The sequence below is a fragment of the Scyliorhinus canicula genome, chromosome 27 (assembly GCF_902713615.1).
Source record: "Scyliorhinus canicula chromosome 27, sScyCan1.1, whole genome shotgun sequence".
Taxonomy (NCBI): domain Eukaryota; kingdom Metazoa; phylum Chordata; class Chondrichthyes; order Carcharhiniformes; family Scyliorhinidae; genus Scyliorhinus; species Scyliorhinus canicula.
In genome coordinates, this window is record NC_052172.1 from 18,937,495 (window position 1) to 18,959,047 (window position 21,553).

General features: G+C 55.5%; 1 protein-coding gene across 4 annotated transcripts in view; it reads left to right on the forward strand.

Moving 5' to 3' along the window:
• numbl (NUMB like endocytic adaptor protein) overlaps positions 1–21,553 on the forward strand; it is a 138,312-nt gene that overhangs the window by 76,924 nt on the left and 39,835 nt on the right. Inside the window, exon 1 of one of the 4 annotated variants that reach the window (XM_038785903.1) lies at positions 18,324–18,342. The exons of the other annotated variants lie outside the window; for them this stretch is intronic. Coding sequence (XP_038641831.1) covers positions 18,341–18,342 — 2 coding nt within the window. The 5' untranslated portion in view covers positions 18,324–18,340. Of the gene's footprint in view, positions 1–18,323; positions 18,343–21,553 lie in introns of those variants that run through there. 4 annotated transcript variants of the gene reach the window in all.

A 21,553-nucleotide genomic window follows, 5' to 3' on the forward strand; every position in this document is an offset into this window, starting at 1 on the left:
TTTTTTTCTTTATTCTTCCATGGGATGTGGACATTGCTGGAAAGGCCAGAATTTGTTGTCCATCCCTGATTGCCCTTGAACTGAGTGTCTCGCTCGGACATTTCAGAGGATGTGGGGTCTGGAGTCGCGTGTAGGCCAGACCAAGTAAGGACGGCAGATTTCCTTCCCGAAAGGGGACGTGTGTGAAGCAGATGGGTTTTACAACAATCAATCATAGATTAATGGTCACCGTTACTGAGACTCGCTTCATATCCCAAATAAGTCACCTAGGCTTCTTCAACAGAGCCTCCCAAATCCCTGACCTCTCCGACCTGGAAGAAAAAGGGGCAGCAGGCGCATGGGAACATCACCACCCATCTAAACCACTCAGCATCCTGACTTGGAAACATATCGGCCGTTCCTTCACTGTCGCTGGGTCAAAATATGGAACTCCCTCCCTAACAGCACTGTGGGTGTACCTACGCCACACGGACCGCAGCGGGTTCACAGTGCGGCTCACCCACCACCTTCTCAAGGGGCAATTAGGGATGGGTAGCAAATGCTAGGCCCAGCCAGCGACCCCCACAGCCCAGGAACAAATATAAAAAAGCTATAAATGGGGGGGGGGGGGAATAGTGGAATGAATATTCACGAAAGAAAATTGTTGAAGGAGTTTGAGGTGTTGGGGGAATTGACTACAGGGGGCGAGATTCTCCGCAAATGCGGAGAGTCGTAAAGGCTGCCGTGAAACCGGCCGTGTTTCACGGCATTCTTCACGCCCGTTCCCGGGACCCGATTTCCCCCCCCCATCGGGGCTAGGAGCGGGACCCCGGGAATCACGGCGTCGCGGCCTTAACGACCGTCGTTAAGGCCGCGCACCAAGATGACGCGCGGCCGGCTCCAACCCGCGCATACGCGGGTGACGTCATCACGCCATTGACGGAACCCGAGCATGCGCGGTTCCGCATTTCTCCACCACCGCCCGACTAGATGTGGCAGCTTGATCTTGTCGGGCGGCGGAGGGGAAATAGTGCGTCCCTTTTGGACGCAGGCCCGACGATCGGTGGGCACCGATCGCAGGCCTGTCCTCTCCCGAGCACAACGGTGGTGCTCCCACCCCAAACGGGCCTCTGGATGCTCCTAACGGGCATCTAGCGCCCGTTTTTACGATGGCAGCGAGCAGGTGTGTTTACTGCCGTGAAAAAACGGGCGTAAAGGCCCGGCCGCTCGGCCCATCGGCTGCGGAGAATCGCCCTTCGCCGTAAAAAACGGCGAGCGGCGATTCGTGGCGTGGGTCGGGCGAGGGGGGGGGGGGAGTATAGCGGGAGGGCGTGAAAAATATCGGGAGGCCCTCCCGCTATTCTCCCAACCGGCGTGGGGGGCAGAGAATCGCGCCCAGGGTGTTTCAGTGAAACAATGCAGGCAATAAAGACTCTCCATTTGAGCCGTATAATTCTGATTCTATTTCTCTGTTGGAAACCAATTTTTCTTTTTTACACTAAGAGTACCCAATTATTTTTCCGCCCAATTTTTAATATAAATTTAAAGTCCCCAATTCATTTTTACCCTTTAAGGGGCAATTTAGCCTGGCCAATCCACCTACCTGGCACATCTTTGGGTTGTGGGGGCGAAACCCACGCAAACACGGGGAGAATGTGCAAACTCCACACGGACAGTGACCCGGGGCCGGGATCGAACCTGGGATCAATTTCTTTTTAGTTTCACGAGGTTGAATAAGTACAGAATACATTTGGATTATATATTTTTAAATTGTATTTCAGTTTTGCCCTCATCCGAGTTTAGAGTTACCCAAGCACGGATGCGCCAAGACGTGTTCCCCCGTCACCCCTGGCATTGTTGACCAATGTCTAATTACACCTCAGATTTTTAAATCCTCCTCCTTGTTTTCAAATCCCCTCCCCTCCTCTTAATCATCTCCATCCCTTCCTTTAAGGCACTGCTTTGCACCTCCCGCTTTGATGGCACAGTGGGTAGCACTGTTGCTGCACAGCTCCAGGGTCCCAGGCTCGATTCCCGGCTTGGGTCACTGTCTGTGCAGAGTCTGCACGTTCTCCCCGTGTCTGCGTGGGTTTCCTCCGGGTGCTCCGGTTTCCTCCCACAAGTCCCGAAAGACGTGCTTGTTGGGCGAATCGGACATTCTGAATTCTCCCTCCGTGTACCCGAACAGGCGCCGGAGTGTGGCGACTAGGGGATTTCCACAGTAACTTCACCGCGGTGTTAATGTCAGCCTACTTGTGACGATAAAGATTACTTACTGACCAAGCCTTTGGTCACTTTTTGGAGCCACGGTTTTGCATTTTGGCTCATGACACTCCTGTCGAACAGCCTGCGAAGCTTTGACTATTTAATCGGCAGGGGTCACCTTGTCAGAGGTTCCAACCTTAAACGGTGAGTTGTTGAATGTAGATCTCCAGCCACCAAACGCTGCTGGGTGGGTTCCAATTCTACCCCGATACTGGTACCAGTATTTTGCCGTCCCCGCGCTCCCTCGGTGTGTACTGTGACATTGAGCACTGTAACCTGAACCTTTCACTCCCAGATCTATGGGGGGGGGGGGGTGTTTGTAGCCTCATCGCCTCTGCTCTGTTCCCACGGGTACTGGGTTGCCACACGCTTACCCACACATGTACATGGGAGAGTAAAGCCATGTGTTATGTTATGCCATTTGGAAGCCGGCTTACAGCCAGCTCTTGTGCGCAGATTTGCGCGATCGGGAGCGCCTGCGACGAATGGTTCCGCGACCCTCGCGCCCCCGAGTTTGACAATGCCTGGTGTAGAGAGCAAAAGGACATAGACGTGTTGGCGGAATGGGCAGACAGGTGGCAGACGGAGTTGAATGTGGAGCAGGAACATTGAGAGACAATATAAAGTAACGGGCAACTTTGAAGGGGGTGCAGAAGCAGGTGGACCTGGGTGTAAATGTGCACAAGTCATTTGAAGGTGACGGGACAGATTGACAGCGCGGTTAATAAAGCATTTGCCACACAGCGCTTCATTAGTAGGGGCGTAGGAGCAAGGGGGTTATGTAAAATGTAAATCGCTTATTGTCACAAGTAGGCTTCAAATGAAGTTACTGTGAAAAGCCCCTAGTCGCCACATTCCAGCGCCTATTCGGGGAGGCTGGTACGGGAATCGAACCGTGCTGCTGGCCTGCCTTGGTCTGCTTTCAAAGCCAGCGATTTAGCCCAGTGTTAAATGTGGAAATGCACCTGGCTTCTGTGCATCTATGCATGTATCTATAAGCAGGAGAATGGTACCGAGTGAATTGCTCATTCGGAGAGTTGGCGCTGACATGATGGGTTGAATGGCCTCTTTCGGTGCTCTCATAATTCTGTAATTCTTGAGGGCTATTTGGCACAGTGGTTAGCACTGCTGCTTCACAGCTCCAGGGTCCCGGGTTCGATTCCCGGCTTGGGTCACTGACTCTGCGGAGTCTGCACGTTCTCCCCGTGTCTGCGTGGGTTTCCTCCGGGTGCTCCGGTTTCTTCCCACAGTCCAAAGATGTGCAGGTTAGGTGGATTGGCTGTGATAAGTTGCCCTTAGCGTCCAAAATTGCCCTTAGTGTTGGGTGGGGTTACTGGATTATGGGGATAGGGTGGAGGTGTTGACCTTGGGTAGGGTGCTCTTTCCAAGAGCCGGTGCAGACTTGATGGGCCGAATGGCCTCCTTCTGCACTGTAAATTCTATGATAATCTATGATTAATCTAGGACAAAGGTTCGGCACAACATCGTGGGCCAAAGGGCCTGTTCTGTGCTTATTTTTTCTATGTTCTGCACTGCAGGGATTGTATTTCTGTCTTATCCTTCCATACCTTTCTGCTTCTAAACATGGTGTGAATGACTTCAGTGGACGATCGGAGATAACGGGGGTAATTATTGACTATGGGAGACGGTGGATGTCTGAAATTCCATTTCCTTCAATTTTTCTCGTGTGGATTGCCCTTTTCTGCAGGCTCCTCTCATCATTGTCCTGTTTGTCTGTCCCCTGGCCTTACGCCCCTCAAACCTCCATCACTCAGCCCCTTCCCCTGTCTGTGATTCCCAGCTCAGACCTGACGAAGCACTCACTGTCTAGACTGTTTGCCCAGTGGGAATAATCCCAATCATTCCTGAGACTGAAGATCTCTGTACTCCTGCCTCAGATAACCATCCTGTCACAGTGCTGCTACCGGGTATTAATCAGATCACATCCCCCTGCCTCACCAGCACGACAGAGAGCGGATGCTGTCATCGTGTTAGAAATGGTGCTGTGCAAATCTGACCCCTTTCATTCTAATTTTATTGAGTCTGGCTGATTTTCTCGGTGGAATTGTCAACCTTGTTGTTAATAACTTGGAGGGATTTTGGTAGAATTGGATTATTTTAAAGGCATTTTCAATCTTGCATTTCAATGGGTTGTAAAGACATCTGATTCTCTCTCCTTTTCTGTTTCTCTTCCTGCCCTCTTTCCCTTCCACCCTCCCCCCTCGCGCCCCCCTCCCCCTCGCGCCCCCTCCCCCTCGCCCCCTCCCCCTCGCACCCTCACCCCCCTCCCCTCGCCCCCTCCCCCTCGCACCCTCACCCCCTCCCCCTCACCCCCCTCCCCTCGCCCCCTCCCCCTCTCACCCTCACCCCCTCCCCCTCCCCCCCTCCCCCCCGCCCCCTCCCCCGCCCCCTCCCCCCCCCCCCCTCCCCCCCCCCCTCGCCCCCTCCCCCTCGCCCTCTCTCCCCTCGCCCCTCCCCCTCGACCCCTCCCCCTCGCACAGTTCCCCTCGCCCCCTCCCCTCGCCCCCTCCCCCTCGCACCCTCCCCCTCCCCTCCCCCCCTCCCCCTCCCCCTCGCCCCCTCCCCCTCGCACCCTCCCCCCTCCCCCCCGCACAGTCCCCCCTCTCCCCCTCCCCCTCCCCTTTGCCCCCTCCCCCTCCCCCCTCGCCCCCTCCCCCTCGCCCCCTCCCCTCCCCCTCGCCTCCTCCCCCTCACCCCCTCCCCATCGCCCTCCCCACCCGCCCCCTCCCCCTCACCCCCTCCCCTCCCCCTCCCCTCGCCCCCTCCCCCTCGCACCCTCCCCCTCACCCCTCCCCCTCACCCCTCCCCCTCCCCCTCCCCCCTCCCCCCTCACCCCTCCCCTCCCCCTCGCCCCCCCTCCCCCCTCCCCACCCCCTCCCCCTCGCACCTCCCCCTCGCCCCCTCCCCTCGCCCCTCCCCTCGCCCCTCCCCCTCACCCCTCCCCCTCCCCCTCCCCCCTCTCCCCCCTCCCCCTCGCACAGTCCCCCTTGCCCCCTCCCCCTCGCCCCCCCTCCCCTCGCCCCCTCCCCCCCTCACCCCCTCCCCCTCGCCCCCTCGCCCCTCGCCCCCTCCCTTCCCCTCTCTCCCTCGCCCCCCTCCCCCTCGCCCCTCCCCCCTCGCACATCCCCCCTCGCCCCCCCCCCTCGCACCCTCCCCCTCGCCCCTCCCCCCTCGCCCCCTCCCCCCGCACCCTCCCCCTCGCCCCCCTCGCACAGTCCCCCTCGCCCCCTCCCCCTCCCCTTTGCCCCCTCGCCCCCTCCCCCTCGCCCCCTCCCCTTGCCCCCCTCCCCTCACCCTCGCCTCCTCCCCCTCACCCCCTCCCCATCGCACCCTCCCCACCCGCCCCCTCCCCCTCACCCCCTCCCCCTCGCCCCCTCCCCCTCACCCCTCCCCTCGCACCCTCGCACCCTCCCCCTCACCCCTCCCCCTCCCCTCCACCCCTCCCCCTCACCCCTCCCCCTCCCCCTCACCCCCTCCCCCCTCACCCCTCCCCCTCGCACAGTCCCCCTCGCCCCCTCCCGCTCGCCTCCTCCCCCTTGCCCCCCTCCCGCTCACCCCTCCCCCTCGCCCCTCTCCCTCCTCGCCCCCCGCCCCCTCGCCCCTTCCCCTCTCCCCCTCGCCCCCTTCCCCTCGCCCCCTCCCCCTCGCAACCTCCCCATTGCCCCCCCACCGTTGCACCCTTCCCCACACCCCTCCCCCTCTCACCCTCGCCCCCTCTCCCCCTCCCCCTCCCCCTCGTTGCTCTCTCTCAACCTAATTGACAATTGGTTGTGACTGGGATGTGCAACAAACTGCATCACCCTGACATTTAGCAGTTTGAATTTGGCCGGCGTCTTGTTGAAACAAGAGGATCAAAGTTATTTCAGCCAGATGTGAAATGAGCGATTCCAGAACGTGCTGGAGCTTTCGTCCTGGATTGGACGCGCCTCGCCTCGCTGCCAAATGGACGGAAGCAGAACTTGCCCACAGCCTCGCGGTGGGGCTGCTGACTGAGGGGGGGGTGGGGGGGGGGGGGGTGAGGGGGCGGTATTGGGTCTCCCCCAGGGACCCACTCCCAAACCGCAGCCATTTCCCATTCACACGGAACACAGATGCTATGCCAATCGCTCCCCCCCCCCCCCCCCCCAAAAAGTTTACTGCTCCGTCCTTCCAATTAAAACAACAACAAAAATGTGAGTTTGACTCTGTTTCTCTTTTCAAAGAGGCTGCAGCTGCTTGGCGGTGACCTCTCACCCCTGACCCTGGCCCAAGCCGAGTGTGTGACAGTGATGGATGAGGATAGGATAAGGGTGCCCCTGCCTGGTAGCAGCTGAGGCAGACGGGATGGCCGTACGGGGACATGGTTGCCCTGGCCTTGCCCCCGTTAATCTACTCTAACCGGGGGCGAATGGCGTTGCACTCGCGATGTGCGTAAGTCTCTGGGCAGACACACACCTGGTTGACGTTGTTGGGAGTTAACGTGTTGACATTGATAAATCACCGATGCGCCTCCAGTTAACACCTTTTCTAAAGTGGTTGTTTTTTTTTTAGCCCTGTTGCTTGAGGCACAAATATTGGGCAGGAAACGGGAAAAAAACCTCCCTTCACCCCGCCCACTCCTCTTCAGCAGAGCGGCCGTGAGATCTGTCACGTCCGCCTGGAGAGGGTTTCATCTCAATTTGACCTCTCCCGGGCAGCACGGTGGCACAGCGGTTAGCACTGCTGCCGCACGGCGCTGAGGTCCCGGGTTCGATCCCGGTTCTGGGTCACGTCCGTGTGGAGTTTGCACATTCTCCCCGTGTCTGCGTGGGTTTCGCCCCCACAACCCAAAGATGTGCAGGGTAGGTGGATTGGCCATGCTAAATTGCCTCTTAATTGGAAAAAAAATTGGGTTCTCTAAATTTAGAAAAAGAGAAGAAGAAAGAAACTGACCTCCCCCTGCGGAAGCTGACACCTCTCTAGCAGTGCGGCAACCCCTCGGTACTGCGTTGGACTTTGTGCCCAAATCTCTGTGGTGGGAGGTGGGCTGACCATGGGGGTAGGTGTGGCCCCTCCCTGTGTTTAAACTAACGCGCGGAGCAGTGGTTTTCGATTGGCTGTGACGGGGTTAATCCCAATCGGGCCTCGGCCGACCTGACTGCCTGTCACCGTTACGCTTCTGCTGCTCGCTGTGGGCCCTCTGGGCCAGCGACTTGCCTCGTCCAGCCAACCTTACTAACGTGCAGAGTGGCCGGGTTCAATGATTTGCTGGAGTACTCGGCCCTGGGAGAGATCCCACATGCCAGCAGTTGATTGCAGCGTTTGAGGAATCTGCCACAGGCCATTGTGTTGGCAGGCGATGAAAGAAAATCACTTTAATGCTCTGAAAATAGAAGGAAAGAAAGGCCTGCATTGCTGTAGCACCTTTCAAGATCTCCCGAGCCCTTTCACAGCCAATTAATTACTTCTCACAGCCGTGGCCCCTGCTGTAAAGTCGGAATCAGGGCAGCCAAATTGTGTTCAGGAAGCTCTCACAGTCGAGAATGCGATAATGACTGGACGATCTGTGCTGAGTGATGTTGGTTGTGTATTAGCCTCAGGCAGCTCCCCCTTGCATTTCAAACAACGGCCATGGGATCTCTTGCACCCCTGACAATAGAGCACTCCCTCTGCACCGTACCTGGGGGGGGTGTCAGCCAGGCTATTGTGCTGGAGTCTGTGGGGTTGGGTTGAACTCGGAATGGCCTGATTCTGCGAGATCGCTACCCAGGGCTGGCTCGCGAGAAGAGAATCTTACGGTGCGGAAAGGGTCCATTTGGCTATATGGAAACCCTTTTCCAAAGCTGCTATTCTTTTTAGGCAGTGCATTCCAGATTAGAATAAAATCCTCACATCCCCTCTAGCTCTATTTGCCAAGCTAAATAACATAGTTAAATTGTGTTACCGTGTAATTAATATTTCATATTAAATAGCAAGTTTTTGGGCGGCACGGTGCGTTAGCATTGCTGCCTCACGGCGCCGAGGACCCGGGTTCGATCCCGGCTCTGGGTCACTGTCCGTGAGGAGTTTGCACATTCTCCCCGTGTCTGCGTGGGTTTCGCCCCCACAACCCAAAGATGTGCAGGGTAGGTGGATTGGCCACGCTAAATTGCCCCTTAATTGGAAAAAATGAATTGGGTACACTAAATTTAAAAAAAAAAAGAGTCAACCACATTGCTGTGGATCTGGAGTCACATGTAGGCCAGACCGAGTAAAGCCGGCAGATTTCCTTCCCTAAAGGTGCATCAGTGAACCAGATGGGGTTTTTACAACAGTCGATGATCGTTGTAACTGCCCCCCTCTGAAATGGCCGAGCGAGACGCTCAGTTCGAGGGCAATTAGGGACGGGCAACAAAGGTCCAGCCCAGCGACGCCCACATCCCGTGAAAGAATAACGGGGGGAAAAAAGGAAATATGGAGACCCTACTTCCATTGGCAGGGGAGGCGGGGGGAGGGGGGATGAGAAAGCAGTGATATGCACTATCCATAGGGAGCGCTATCCATAGGGAGCGCTATCCATAGGGGGTGCTATCCATAGGGGGCGCTATCCATAGGGGGTGCTATCCATAGGGGGTGTTATCCATAGGGGGCGCTATCCATAGGGGGTGCTATCCATAGGGGGTGCTATCCATAGGGGGTGCTATCCATAGGGGGTGCTATCCATAGGGGGTGCTATCCATAGGAGGTGCTATCCATAGGGGGTGCTATCCATAGGAGGCGCTATCCATAGGGGGCGCTATCCATAGGGGGCTCTATCCATAGGGGGCTCTATCCATAGGGGGCGTTATCCATAGGGAGCGCTATCCATAGGGGGCGCTATCCATAGGGGGCTCTATCCATAGGGGGCTCTATCCATAGGGGGCGCTATCCATAGGAGGTGCTATCCATAGGGGGTGCTATCCATAGGGAGCGCTATCCATAGGGGGCTCTATCCATAGGAGGTGCTATCCATAGGGGGCTCTATCCATAGGAGGTGCTATCCATAGGGGGCGCTATCCATAGGGGGTGCTATCCATAGGGGGCGCTATCCATAGGGGGTGCTATCCATGGGGGCACTATCCATAGGGGGCTCTATCCATAGGGGGCGCTATCCATAGGGGGCTCTATCCATAGGGGGCGCTGTCCATAGGGGGCACTATCCATAGGGGGCTCTATCCATAGGGGGCGCTATCCATAGGGGGCGCTATCCATAGGGGGCGCTATCCATAGGGGGCTCTATCCATAGGGGGCTCTATCCATAGGGGGTGCTATCCATAGGGGGCATTATCCATAGGGGCGCTATCCATAGGGGGCGCTATCCATAGGGGCAATGGAAGAAACAGATTCAATATTAATTCTCAAAAGGAAGTCGGACAAATACTTAGGAAAATTTACAGAGGAAGGAGCAAGGCAGTGAGACGGGTTGATAGCTCTGTGAAAGGGCTGTCACAGACACACTGGGCCCAATGGCGTCCTTCAACGTGGTGTGATTCGCAATCGGAGCCAATTTACTCTGCAATCCATTGGTATTCTTGTCCTGTCTCTCTCTCTCTCACCCATTCTCCCCTGCCTGTGATTCAAGGAAGGCAAATTGTATGATGCTCATGCATTTCCCTACTCCCCTCCCTGCACACGGCGAGATAACGCTACCACCGTGGCATTTCAAAAGGATTAATCCGCTGATTTGAATTTGCTACATGGCAGCCCCGTAATTGCTAATGGTGACGTCTCTTCAAACACTGATGGTGCGTGTAAAACCAGCCTCTTCCCCACTCTCGAGTGGCCTTTTGTGACTGGTCCGTTTTGGTTTTTTTGCCTCTTGGCACGCTCTGAGATTTCAGAACGTTGGGTGGAGGCCACTCGGCCCATTCAACAAGATCATGGCTGATCTTCTAGCACAGCCCCGCCTTCCTGCTCTCTCCCCGTATTCCCTCTGTGTCCAGACGTCTATAGATCCCTGTCTCAGTCACCGACCGAGCATCCACAATCCTTTGGGGGATGAGAATTCCGAAGATTCCGAGTGAATAAATTTTCCCTCGTCTCGGTCTGGCGCCTTCCCTTGGGAAAGGATTGTCTAGACCCTCCATCCAAAGAGAAACATCCTTATTTCCCAAACACACGCATTGAACAGGTAAAGCTGTGGAAATCCAACAGAGAATCAGATTAATTTGGACAACAAGTCAAATAATAATTATAATAATAATCTTTATTATTGTCACAAGTAGGCTTGCATTAACACTGCAGTGAAGTTACTGTGAAAATCCCCTCGTCGCCACATTCCGGCATCGCCTGTTCGGGTCACAGAGGGAGAATTCAGAATGTCCAATTCACCTAACAAGCACGTCTTTCGGGACTTGTGGGAGGAAACGGTAGCACGGTAGCATAGTGGTTAGCACAAATGCTTCACAGCTCCAGGGTCCCAGGTTTGAATCCCGGCTTGGGTCACTGTCTGTGTGGAGTCTGCACGTTCTCCCCGTGTGTGCGTGGGTTTCCTCCGGGTCTCCGGTTTCCTCCCACAGTCCAAGGATGTGCAGGTTAGGTGAATTGGCCAGGCTAAATTGCCCTCAGGGTCCAAATTGCCCTTAGTGTTAGGTGGGGTTACTGGGTTATGGGGATAGGGTGGAGGAATGGGCTTGGGTAGGGTGCTCTTTCCAAGAGCCGGTGCAGACTCGATGGGCCGAATGGCCTCCTTCTGCACTGTAAATTCTATGAAACCGGAGCACCCGGAGGAAACCCACGCAGGCACGGGGAGAATGTGCAGACTCCGCACAGTGACCCAAGCCAGGAATCGAACCTGGGACCCTGGTGCTGTGTAGCCACAGTGCTAGCCACTGTGTGCTAGGGCGAAGCAGTAGTTTTTTAAATATAAATTTAGAGTACCCAATTCGTTATTTTCAATTAAAGGGCAATTTAGCGTGGCCAATCCACCTACCCTGCACATCTTTGGGTTGTGGGGGCGAAACCCACGCAAACACGGGGAGAATGTGCAAACTCCACACGGACAGTGACCCAGAGCCGGGATCGAACCTGGGACCTCGGTGCCGTGAGGCAGCAGGGCTAACCACTGCGCCACCGTGCTGCCCTTAAAGCAGTAGGCTTTTAATCAAGGAAGAGAGTACGTCCGTCAGGTTTAGGGAGGGGGGTTGGATAACAAGGATTTTAAATATTGAGGCGTTGACGGTGTGGGAGCCAGAAAACAGAGACGGGATGATTGGTAAATGGGACGGGAGGAGGGGTGGGGGGTCTCTGGATGAGGGAGGAGAGTGGAGCAGTTGATGGAATGGACCCAGTAAAGCATCGTAGCTAACAAGAGGGGGGAACGGGCGAAGGTTGTCGAGGAGATTTAAGACCGAGCTTCTGCCTCAGCCGCCCAAAGTGCTGAGCTGTTTGCTTTCTCACAGTCCGTGGCGTCGAGCACATCTGGGAGGCACCAACAATGAAACTCTGCAGCTTTCTGTTTACTTTGAATCCGCATTCTCCTCCAGTTCTACCAATGAATTGACGCAGGGGTTTGTTTACGTGGCCCAGCCTAAGTGTCTGACTTGTGTCCGCTTTGAATGAAGCTTTAATCCGCACTTGCTAAAAGTAGCACCGTGAGAAGGTTTCTCAATTCAGCTCACGTTTTGAGGGGATTCCGGACGGAAAAACACTTCAGAAACAACCACTTGCATTTAAATAGCGCCCTTTAATGTGGTAAAACTACCCCCCCGGACGCTTATCAAACAGAAATTATAGAATTATAGAATTTACAGTGCAGAAGGAGGCCATTCGGCCCATCGAGTCTGCACTAGCTCTTGGAAAGAGCACCCTACCCAAGGTCAACACCTCCACCCTATCCCCATAACCCAGTAACCCAGGCACAGAGATTGTGTGTCCTTTGTTTTTTTTTAGTTGAGAGTTTCATTTGAATTCAGACACCAGATGTCGGGATGTGTTCCGAACCCTGCTGGCTGAACTCTCTCTCTCTCCCCTCTGGGCCAGGAGGCTGCTGGCCCGTGGCCCCACTGCCGGACTGGAGCCCTGATCTCATCGCTCCAGTGTGTGCGGCCCACAGGGAGGGCCGAGCTGGTTCCCTTCGCGTGAGCTGTCAGAGCTGAGCTGCCCACCCCGGTTTCTCAGCACAGAACGAGACCCTTCGGTCCATCTGGTCTGTGCTGGCCGTCAAGCACCATTCTATTCTAATCCCATTTCCCAGCACTTGATTTTATGTGCAGTGGCGTTTTTATAAATAAAATGTTGGCCTCTGATTGGTTGACCGACAGGCCCCTCCTCCTGGTTCTGGCCAATCAGAAAGCGATTACATCCTTTCTTATCTGATTGGCTGATGTGTGATTCAATCAAACGGCCCTTTCATAGTCCTTTGACGATTTAGAATTTTTTTTTTTAAATAATTTTTATTGAAATTTTTCGATACAAACATTTACCCCTACTACATTTTAAATTATAACACAACAAATCCCCCCTGGAAAATCCTCCCCACGCCCTCCCCCGCGCGCACCCCCCCACCCTCCCCCCCCCCCCCCCCCCCCGCGCTACCAGTCTAGCAACCAAACCGTTTTTCCCTTTCTGCCGATGGCCTCGGGCAGTCATTGCCCGCGACCCCCCGCTGACGTGCTCCCTTCGTTGCTATCCCCCCCCCCCTCCCTTCCCCCCCCCCCCCCCCCCCTTTCTCCCCGGTTGCTGCTGTTTCGGCCTCCAGTTCCTATCTCTGATCCAGAAAGTCAAGGTGACGATTTAAAATTTAGAAACAGAAGTGTTCAAAGTAAAAGAAAAATGGGCGGCACGGCAGCACAGTGGTTAGCACTGTTGCTTCACCGCGCCAGGGTCCCGGGTTCGATTCCCGGCTTGGGTCACCGTCTGTGCGCAGTCTGCACGTTCTCCCCGCGTGCGCGTGGGTTTCCTCCGGGTGCTCCGGTTTCCCTCCCACAGTCCAAAGACGTGCTGTGAATTGGACATTCTGAATTCTCCCTCTGTGTACCCAAACAGGCGCTGGAGTGTGGCAACTAGGGGCTTTTCACAGTAACTTCGTTGCAGTGTTCATGTGAGCCTACTTGTGACAATAAAGATTATTATTCTGGTTAATTCTCGGAGTTTCCGGGGCTATCCTAACCTCTAACTGATTCAGCAGAGCACTGCCCTACGCAGTGGCTGTGCGCAGCGTTACACTCTGCAATGTGCGGGGGGGGGGGGGGGGGGGGGGACGCTGCTATTGTTCTGTTTAAAATAAATTTAGAGTACCCAATTCATTTTTTCCAATTAAGGAGCAATTTAGCGTGGCCAATCCCCCTACCCTGCACATCTTTGGGTTGTGGGGGCGAAACCCACGCAGACACGGGGAGAATGTGCAAACTCCACACGGACAGTGACCCAGAGCCGGGATCGAACCTGGGACCTCGGCGCCGTGAGGCAGCAGTGCTAACCCACTGCGCCACCTTGCTGCCCCCTGGGTTGCCATTGCTCAGACGTAGAGCACACCATTGGTGATGGATAATGTTCTGGGGCTGGTGATCCAGAGACCTGGGCTAATGCTTCAGACGCTCACATCCCACCATCGAAACGGAGGGAAATTTAAATTCAAAATGAATGGCTTAATCTGGAATGCAATGCTATTTCCAGTAATGGCCTAGGGAAAATGGTTGCCATAAAAACCCATCTGATGCCTTTTAGGGAAGGAAATCTGCCGTCCTTACCCTGCCTGGCCTACATGTGACTCCAGGCCCACAGCGATGTGGTTGATTGATAACTACCTCCTCTGAAATAGCCGAGCGACTCACTCGTCTGTATCAGATCGATGCAGTAAAAGAAAGCACTGTGGGCGTACCTCCACCTCGAGGGAATGATGGTGAGACTGCAGCACTCCAAGTAGGCCCATCACAGCCATCCTCTCGAGCAATAGAGGATGGTCAATGAATGCAGGCCTAGCCAGCGAACCCCACATCCCCACACTAGCCACACTAGCCACAGATTGCCTCTGGCGGGCGATGAGCTGCAGAATCTCTTTCAGTCCCATTTGTGACGCTGTGAGATCCTGAAATCTGTACAAACTTCAATCTTCAAATGTCGCATTTCATTTTAAAAAAAATAAATTTAGACAATACCCAATAAATTTTTCCAATTAAGGGGCAATTTAGCCTGGCCAATCCACCTACCCTGCACACCTTTGGGTTGTGGGGGTGAAACCCACGCAGACACGGGGAGAATGTGCAAACTCCACACGGACAGTGACCCAGAGCCGGGATCGAACCTGGGACCTCAGCGCCGTGAGGCAGCAATGCTAACCCACTGCGCCACCCGTGCTGCCCTGAAATGTGGCATTTCAAAGTGCATGGGTATGCACCCGCGTGCGCGCACGAGGGAGCTACTTTCAAGGGCAGACACCAGAGAATCGGCTCTGGCTGCGATGGCCACCGTTGCCGGATAGTCTGAGAGGGATTGTCGCCTGGGCTCTTGTGCGGAGAATGACACCCTGTGTTGGGGGGAACGGAGGGTGGGGGAGTGACCGATGCCTGGGGGATCGATCAAAGTGACAGGCTGCAGCTGTGGGGGGTGGGGGGGGGGGGGGGGGGGAGCAAGCTGTGGGAGTGGATAGCGAGAGGAGCTACAGTGAATAAAATGATCATCGCGCACCCCGCACCTCTTGTTTGATCTGCCACTGTATCTGTGAAATCCCCTCCTTCCAATCGACCCGCAGCTCTGCCCCCGAGCTAACACCTCATTACTGCAGCGTGACATGATTCTAATTGGCCCAGGGGGACAGTGGCTTGACACCTGGGTCAAACAGACACCCTCCCCCAATATCCCACCCCCCCGGGTATCTCCCTCACCGGGACATGGAGCTCAGTGGTCTCCGACTGCGAGCTGTCAATTTATTTGTCTGCTGCTGTTCCTCACGTACCCAGTGCGTGTGTGTGTGTGTCTGTGTTTTCCTGTTGTTTTTAATGAGTGCGAGAGGGAGGCCCCTGGGTTCCATGCGGGCTGATGTGGTTAGCTGGGGGAGGCGGGCAGGTTTTATTTACACAAGCCGACAAGCGGGAAGGAGGGACTGTGCTGTCTCCCGCACACTCGACAGCTTCGGATACACGGCAAGATAAATAGCTGGATCACTGGGAATGTGGAACTCCAGATCTTGCTCAGTAACTGGGGATATCGTCTGATGGAGGGAAAGCCAGACACGTACATGAGGGAGAAAGGAACAGAATACTACCCTGTATGGGAGAGGAATAGGTTGGGAGGAGGCATAGGTACAGTATGGACAAGTTGGGCTGAATTGCCTGCATCTGGGGAAGCGGGGAGGGAATTATCCCCGTGTTCTGGCCAATATTTATCCCTTCATATCACTGAAGCCAGGGTTACCAGGCCATTCTCACCTTGCTGTTTGTCTGATCTTAACTGGCTGCTGCATTTCCCCCCTCACCCCATCCCCCCTCACCCCATCCCCCACCCCAACCCCCCTCACCCCATCCCCCCACCCCAACCCCCCTCACCCCATCCCCCCTCACCCCCTCCATCCCCCTCACCCCATCCCCCCCTCACCCCATCCCCCACCCCAACCCCCCCCACCCCATCCCCCCTCACCCCATCTCCCCCTCACCCCATCCCCCCCTCACCCCAACCCCCCTCACCCCAACCCCCTCACCCCATCCCCCCTCACCCCATCCCCCCTCACCCCATCCCCCCTCACCCCATCCCCCCCTCACCCCAACCCCCCTCACCCCATCCCCCCCTCACCCCATCCCCCACCCCATCCCCCCCTCACCCCAACCCCCCTCACCCCAACCCCCCTCACCCCATCCCCCACCCCAACCCCTCACCCCATCCCCTCACCCCATCCCCCCTCACCCCATCCCCTCACCCCATCCCCCCCTCACCCCATCCCCCACCCCATCCCCCACCCCATCCCCCCACCCCATCCCCCACCCCCATCCCCCCCCACCCTATCCCCCCACCCCATCCCCCCACCCCAACCCCCCTCACCCCATCCCCCCTCACCCCATCCCCCCTCACCCTATCCCCACTCACCCCATCCCCCCCTCACCCCATCCCTCCTCCTCACCCCATCCCTCCCCCTCACCCCATCCCTCCTCCACCCCATCCCTCCTCACCCCATCCCCCCTCACCCCATCCCCCCCTCACCCCATCCCCCCCACCCCACCCCCCCCCCCACCCCATCCCCCCCACCCCACCCCCCCCTCACCCCATCCCCCCACCCCATCCCCCCTCACCCCATCCCCCACCCCATCCCCATCCCCCCCTCACCCTATCCCCCCTCACCCCATCCCCCCTCACCCCATCCCCCCCTCACCCCATCCCCACCCCATCCCCCTCACCCCCATCCCCCCTCACCCCATCCCCCTCACCCCACCCCCCTTCACCCCATCCCCCCCTCACCCCATCCCCCCTCACCCCATCCCCCCTCACCCCATCCCCTACCCCCCTCACCCCATCCCCCTCACCCCATCCCCCCCTCATCCCATCCCCCCCACCCCAACCCCCCTCACCCCATCCCCCCCTCACCCCATCCCCCCTCACCCCACCCCCCCTCACCCCAGCCCCCCCTCACCCCCCTCACCCCATCCCCCCCCTCACCCCATCCCCCCCTCACCCCATCCCCCCCTCACCCCATCCCCCCTCACCCCATTTCCCCCCTCACCCCATTTCCCCCCCTCACCCCATCCCCCCTCACCCCATCCCCCCCTCACCCCATCCCCCCTCACCCCGTCCCCTCCCCTCACCCCATCCCCCCTCACTCCCCCGTCACTCCATCCCCCTCCCCCCCTCACTGCCACACAGCTCATTTTCAGTGCAGTCGGCCCATTGCCCGGTTTGCCACAGTCTGAGCTCCCGCCACACACTCGCCATGGTTACGCTGATCTGGACACGGAATTGTTCTGGAACCAGGAAACTGGAGTGTGAAATATTGAGACAAGTGCCCTTGGGTAACACAATATGGTCAACATTAATAACCAGCTGTGTACTGTACAACAACCGTACACACATTTTAATGAAATCCTTTGTGAGTTCTCAGCTAATGATCAGTGTCGGGCTCTGGTGACCCAGAATTGTTGCTCAGACCCACGTGATATTCCCCTGGCTTGCAAAATACACTCTCTCTACGCAGCACTCTCACTGGGTGTGTGTGTCTGTCTGTCTGTCTCTCTGTCTCTCTCTCTCTCTCCCCTCTCTCTCTCTCCCCCTGTGTAAATGTCTCTCTCTAACTGTTTCTGTCTGTCTTTCTCTGTCCGTTTCTGTGTCTCTCTCACTATCTGTCTTTCTCTGTGTGCCCCTCAGTGTCTCTTTGTGTTGCTCTCTTTGTGTCTCTCTCTCGCTCTGTCTCTCCCTCTCTTTGTGTCTATCTTTGTGTGTCTCTGTGTTCTCTCTGTGTGTCTCTCTGTCTGCCTCTTTCTCTCTCTTTGTGTGTGTCTCTCTCTCTGTCTCTCTCTCTTTGTGTGTGTGTTTCTCTCTCTGTCTCTCTCTCTTTGTGTGTCTCTCTCTCTCTTTGTGTGTCTCTCTCTGTGTCTCTCTCTCTTTGTGTGTGTCTCTCTCGCTCTCTCTGTCTCTCTCTTTGTGTGTGTCGCTCTCTGTGCCTCTCTCTCTCTTTGTGTGTCTCTCTCTGTGTGTCTCTCTCTCTTTGTGTGTCTCTCTGTCTCTCTCCCTCTGTGTCTCTCTTTGTGTTCTCTCTGTGTGTCTCTTTCTGTCTCTTTCTCTCTCTTTGTGTGTCTCTCCCCATCTCGCTCTCTCTCGCTCCCTATGTGCGTGACTCTCCCTCTGGCTCACCTCTCTCATTCTGTGTCTGTCTCTCCATCCGTCTACTTGTCTGTCTCTTTTTCTGTCCGTCTGTGTGTGTTTCTGTCTCTCTGTCTACCTCAGTGTGTGTGTGTGTGTGTGTGTCTCTCTCTCTTTGTCTCTCTCACCCCTTTTTGCTTGCTCTCTCCCGGTGGGTGGGAGTGCGTCTCTCTCTCGCTCTGTCTCACTCTGACTCTCTGTTTCTTTATCTGTCTCGCTCCGTCCTCCTATGTGTGTCTCTCCCTCTGTCTGTGTCTCTCTCTCACACAGTCTCGGGCTGTACAAGGCTGTTTGAACAGCTGGACAACTGTTGCTGATGTGAGGTTTTGAATTGTTTTTATATTTTTATTTGGCTGTAAAAGAAACGATTCCCAGAGAATCTCCAGGCCTCATTTTCTGGAATTTTCCTCCCATCTGGGATTGATTTTCTTTCAAAAGAAACGTTGAGTGAACATATTTTAAGAGTTGCTGTGTTTTGCAGATGCTCATTCGCTCTCTCTCTCTCTCTCTCCATTCCTTCCTCCCGCACACCCTCTTGCGTCACACATGTCCCAATTACTGTTTCTCACTCTCTCTTGTTCTGTCTGTCACTTTCTTATTCTATTTCTCTCTCACTTGCGCGCTCTCTCTCTCTCTCTGGTGCACAACCACATTCACAGGTACACTCTGCGCCTTGCTCCGTGTGACCGACACTTGTTCAAACTGGGGGGGGGGGGGGGGGGGGGGGGGACTCAGGTTCAAACTGGAAATGGTTGTTTTGCTGGTTCCGAAGCCAGCGCCGTGTGAGAACGAGAAAGTCTAAATCTGCGAGTGATTAATGTTTGGAAAGTATCTTTTGCGAAGAGGCAGGGTCAATGAATCAATGGGCGTTGGAGCAATCCTGCCTCTGGGTTCGCAGTCTGTGGTATGCAGTCTAACCAGTTCCCAAATCGCGTGCTTCACGGCCGATGTACTTAAAGGGGAGGGGTCTGCTGTTCGACCATTAAAGAAACATTGTCACTGACGCACAGTGACAGACATGTGTACCATCTACGAGCTGTAACTCATCAAAGCCCGGGTGGCACGGTGGGGCAGTGGTTAGTTCTGCTGCCTCACGGCGCTGAGGTCCCGGGTTCGATCCCGGCCCTGGGTCACTGTCCGTGTGGAGTTTGCACATTCTCCCCGTGTCTGCGTGGGTCTCACCCCCACAACCCAAAGATGTGCAGGGTAGGTGGATTGGCCACGCTAAATTGCCCCTTAATTGGAAAAAGAATTGGGTACTCTAAATTTATTTTAAAATAACTCATCAAGGCCACTTCGTCAGCACGTTTCAAACCCGCGCCCTCTACCACCTAGAAGGACAAGGGGGCAGCAGACGCATGGGGAGCACCACCACCTGAGAACTCCCCTCTCAGACCCTCACCCGACTTGGGAAACATATGAGCGGCAGGGTGGCACAGCGGGTAGTACTGCTGCCTCGCAGCTCCAGGGTCCCAGGATCAATTCCAGCCTCGGGTGACTGTGCGGAGTCTGCACGTTCTCCCCGTGTCTGCGTGGGTTTCCTCCGGGTGCTCCGGTTTCCTCCCACAGTCCAAAGATGTGCAGGTTAGGTGGATTGGCCGTGATAAATTTCCCCTTAATGTCCAAAAGGTTAGGTGGGGTTACTGAGTTATGGGGATAGGGTGGAGGTGTGGGCTTGAGTCGGCTGCTCTTTCCAAGGGCTGGTGCAGACTCAATGGGCCGAATGGCCTCCTTCTGCACTGTAAATTCTATGATTCCATGATGTTGGCCAGATACCAAATATTTCTCTTGGGTTGTGTAATGTGGAATGATTTTGTTTGGCTTGAATGTCAATTGGAAGGTCTAGGGAGACAGTGGTAATGTTTAGAGCCCTCGGCGAATGGTCTGGCGCGCTGAGTTCAAATGTAGTTTTCATTCATTAATTAATTTGGAATGAAATGCTAATCTCTTTATTAATTAGGAAACCACCAGATTGTTGTAAAAATCCATCTGGTTCACATTTTTTAAAATTTAGAGTACCCAATTCATTTTTCCAATTAAGGGACAATTTAGCGTGTTCAATCCCCCTACCCTGCACACCTTGGGGTTGTGGGGGTGAGGCCCACGCAGACACGGGGAGAATGTGCAAACTCCCATTATGAGGGGCATAGACAGAGTGGATAGTCAGAGGCTTTTCCCCAGGGTAGAGGGGTCAATTACTAGGGGGCATAGGTTTAAGGTGCAAGGGGCAAGGTTTAGAGGAAATGAAATGAAAATCGCTTATTGTCACGAGTAGGCTTCAATTAAGTTACTGTGAAAAGCCCCTAGTCGCCACATTCCTTTGCCTGTCCAGGGAGGCTGGTACGGGAATCAAACCGTGCTGCTGGCCTGCTTGGTCTGCTTTAAAAGCCAGCGATTTAGCTCAGTGAGCTAAACCAGCCCCTGGAGATGTACGAGGCAAGTTTTTTACACAGAGGGTAGTGGGTGCCTGGAACTCGCTGCCAGAGGTGGTGGTGGAAGCCGGGACGATAGTGACATTTAAGGAGCATCTTGACAAATACATGAATAGGATGGGAATAGAGGGAAAAGGACCCCGGAAGTGTAGAAGATTTTGGTTTAGACGGGAGGCGTGGTCGGCGCAGACTTGAAGGGCCGAAGGGCCTGTTCCTGTGCTGTACTTTCCTTTGTTCTTTGTTCACATGGACAGTGACCTGGGGGCTGGGATCGAACTGAGTCCTTGGCGCCGTGAGGCAGCAGTGCTAACCACTGCGCCATGCCACCCCCTATCCATCTGTTACACTGATGTCCCTTTGGGGAAGGAAATCTGCCGTCCTTACCCGGCCTGGCCGACACGGGACTCCAGACCCCACAGCGACGTGGTTAACTCTTAACGCGACGCTCATTTCAAGGGGGAGTTAGGGATGGGCAACAAACGCTGGGCACGGCCCAACGAGGCTCGGTTTACCTATAATGTGACACCATTTTGGACAGAAGGCTGGAGAGTTGTCGATGCCCCGTCCATAGCAACAAGGTGGGGGAGAGGAGCAAACTTTATTGTGTCTCAGTGTTCCTTTCCCTGGCAGAACACGATGATGCCCGGCTGTACTGCACCAACTCTAGATTTCCATTGGCTGTTGGGAATGTTATACCATTCAGTGCAAGAAGGGGTCCCCCTAGTGGTGTTTGAAACAACCACAAATTCGAGAGTCTTGACTTATTGGGCAGAATTACATGGCGTTCACGGCACAGAAACAGGCCATTCGGCCCATTGGCTCCAAGCTGGTGAGTCGTTCTCCACCCGAGCCTCCGCCCCACCCCTCTTCGCCTCACCCCCATCAACACATCCTCCTGATCCGTCCTCCCTCGTCAGTTGTGGCTTCACAGCTCCAGGGTCCCAGGTTCGATTCCCGGCTTGGGTCACTGTCTGTGCGGAGTCTGCACGTTCTCCCCGTGTGTGCGTGGGTTTCCTCCGGGTGCTCCGGTTTCCTCCCACAGTCTAAAGATGTGCAGGTTAGGTGGATTGGCCATGATAAATTGCCCTTAGTGTCCA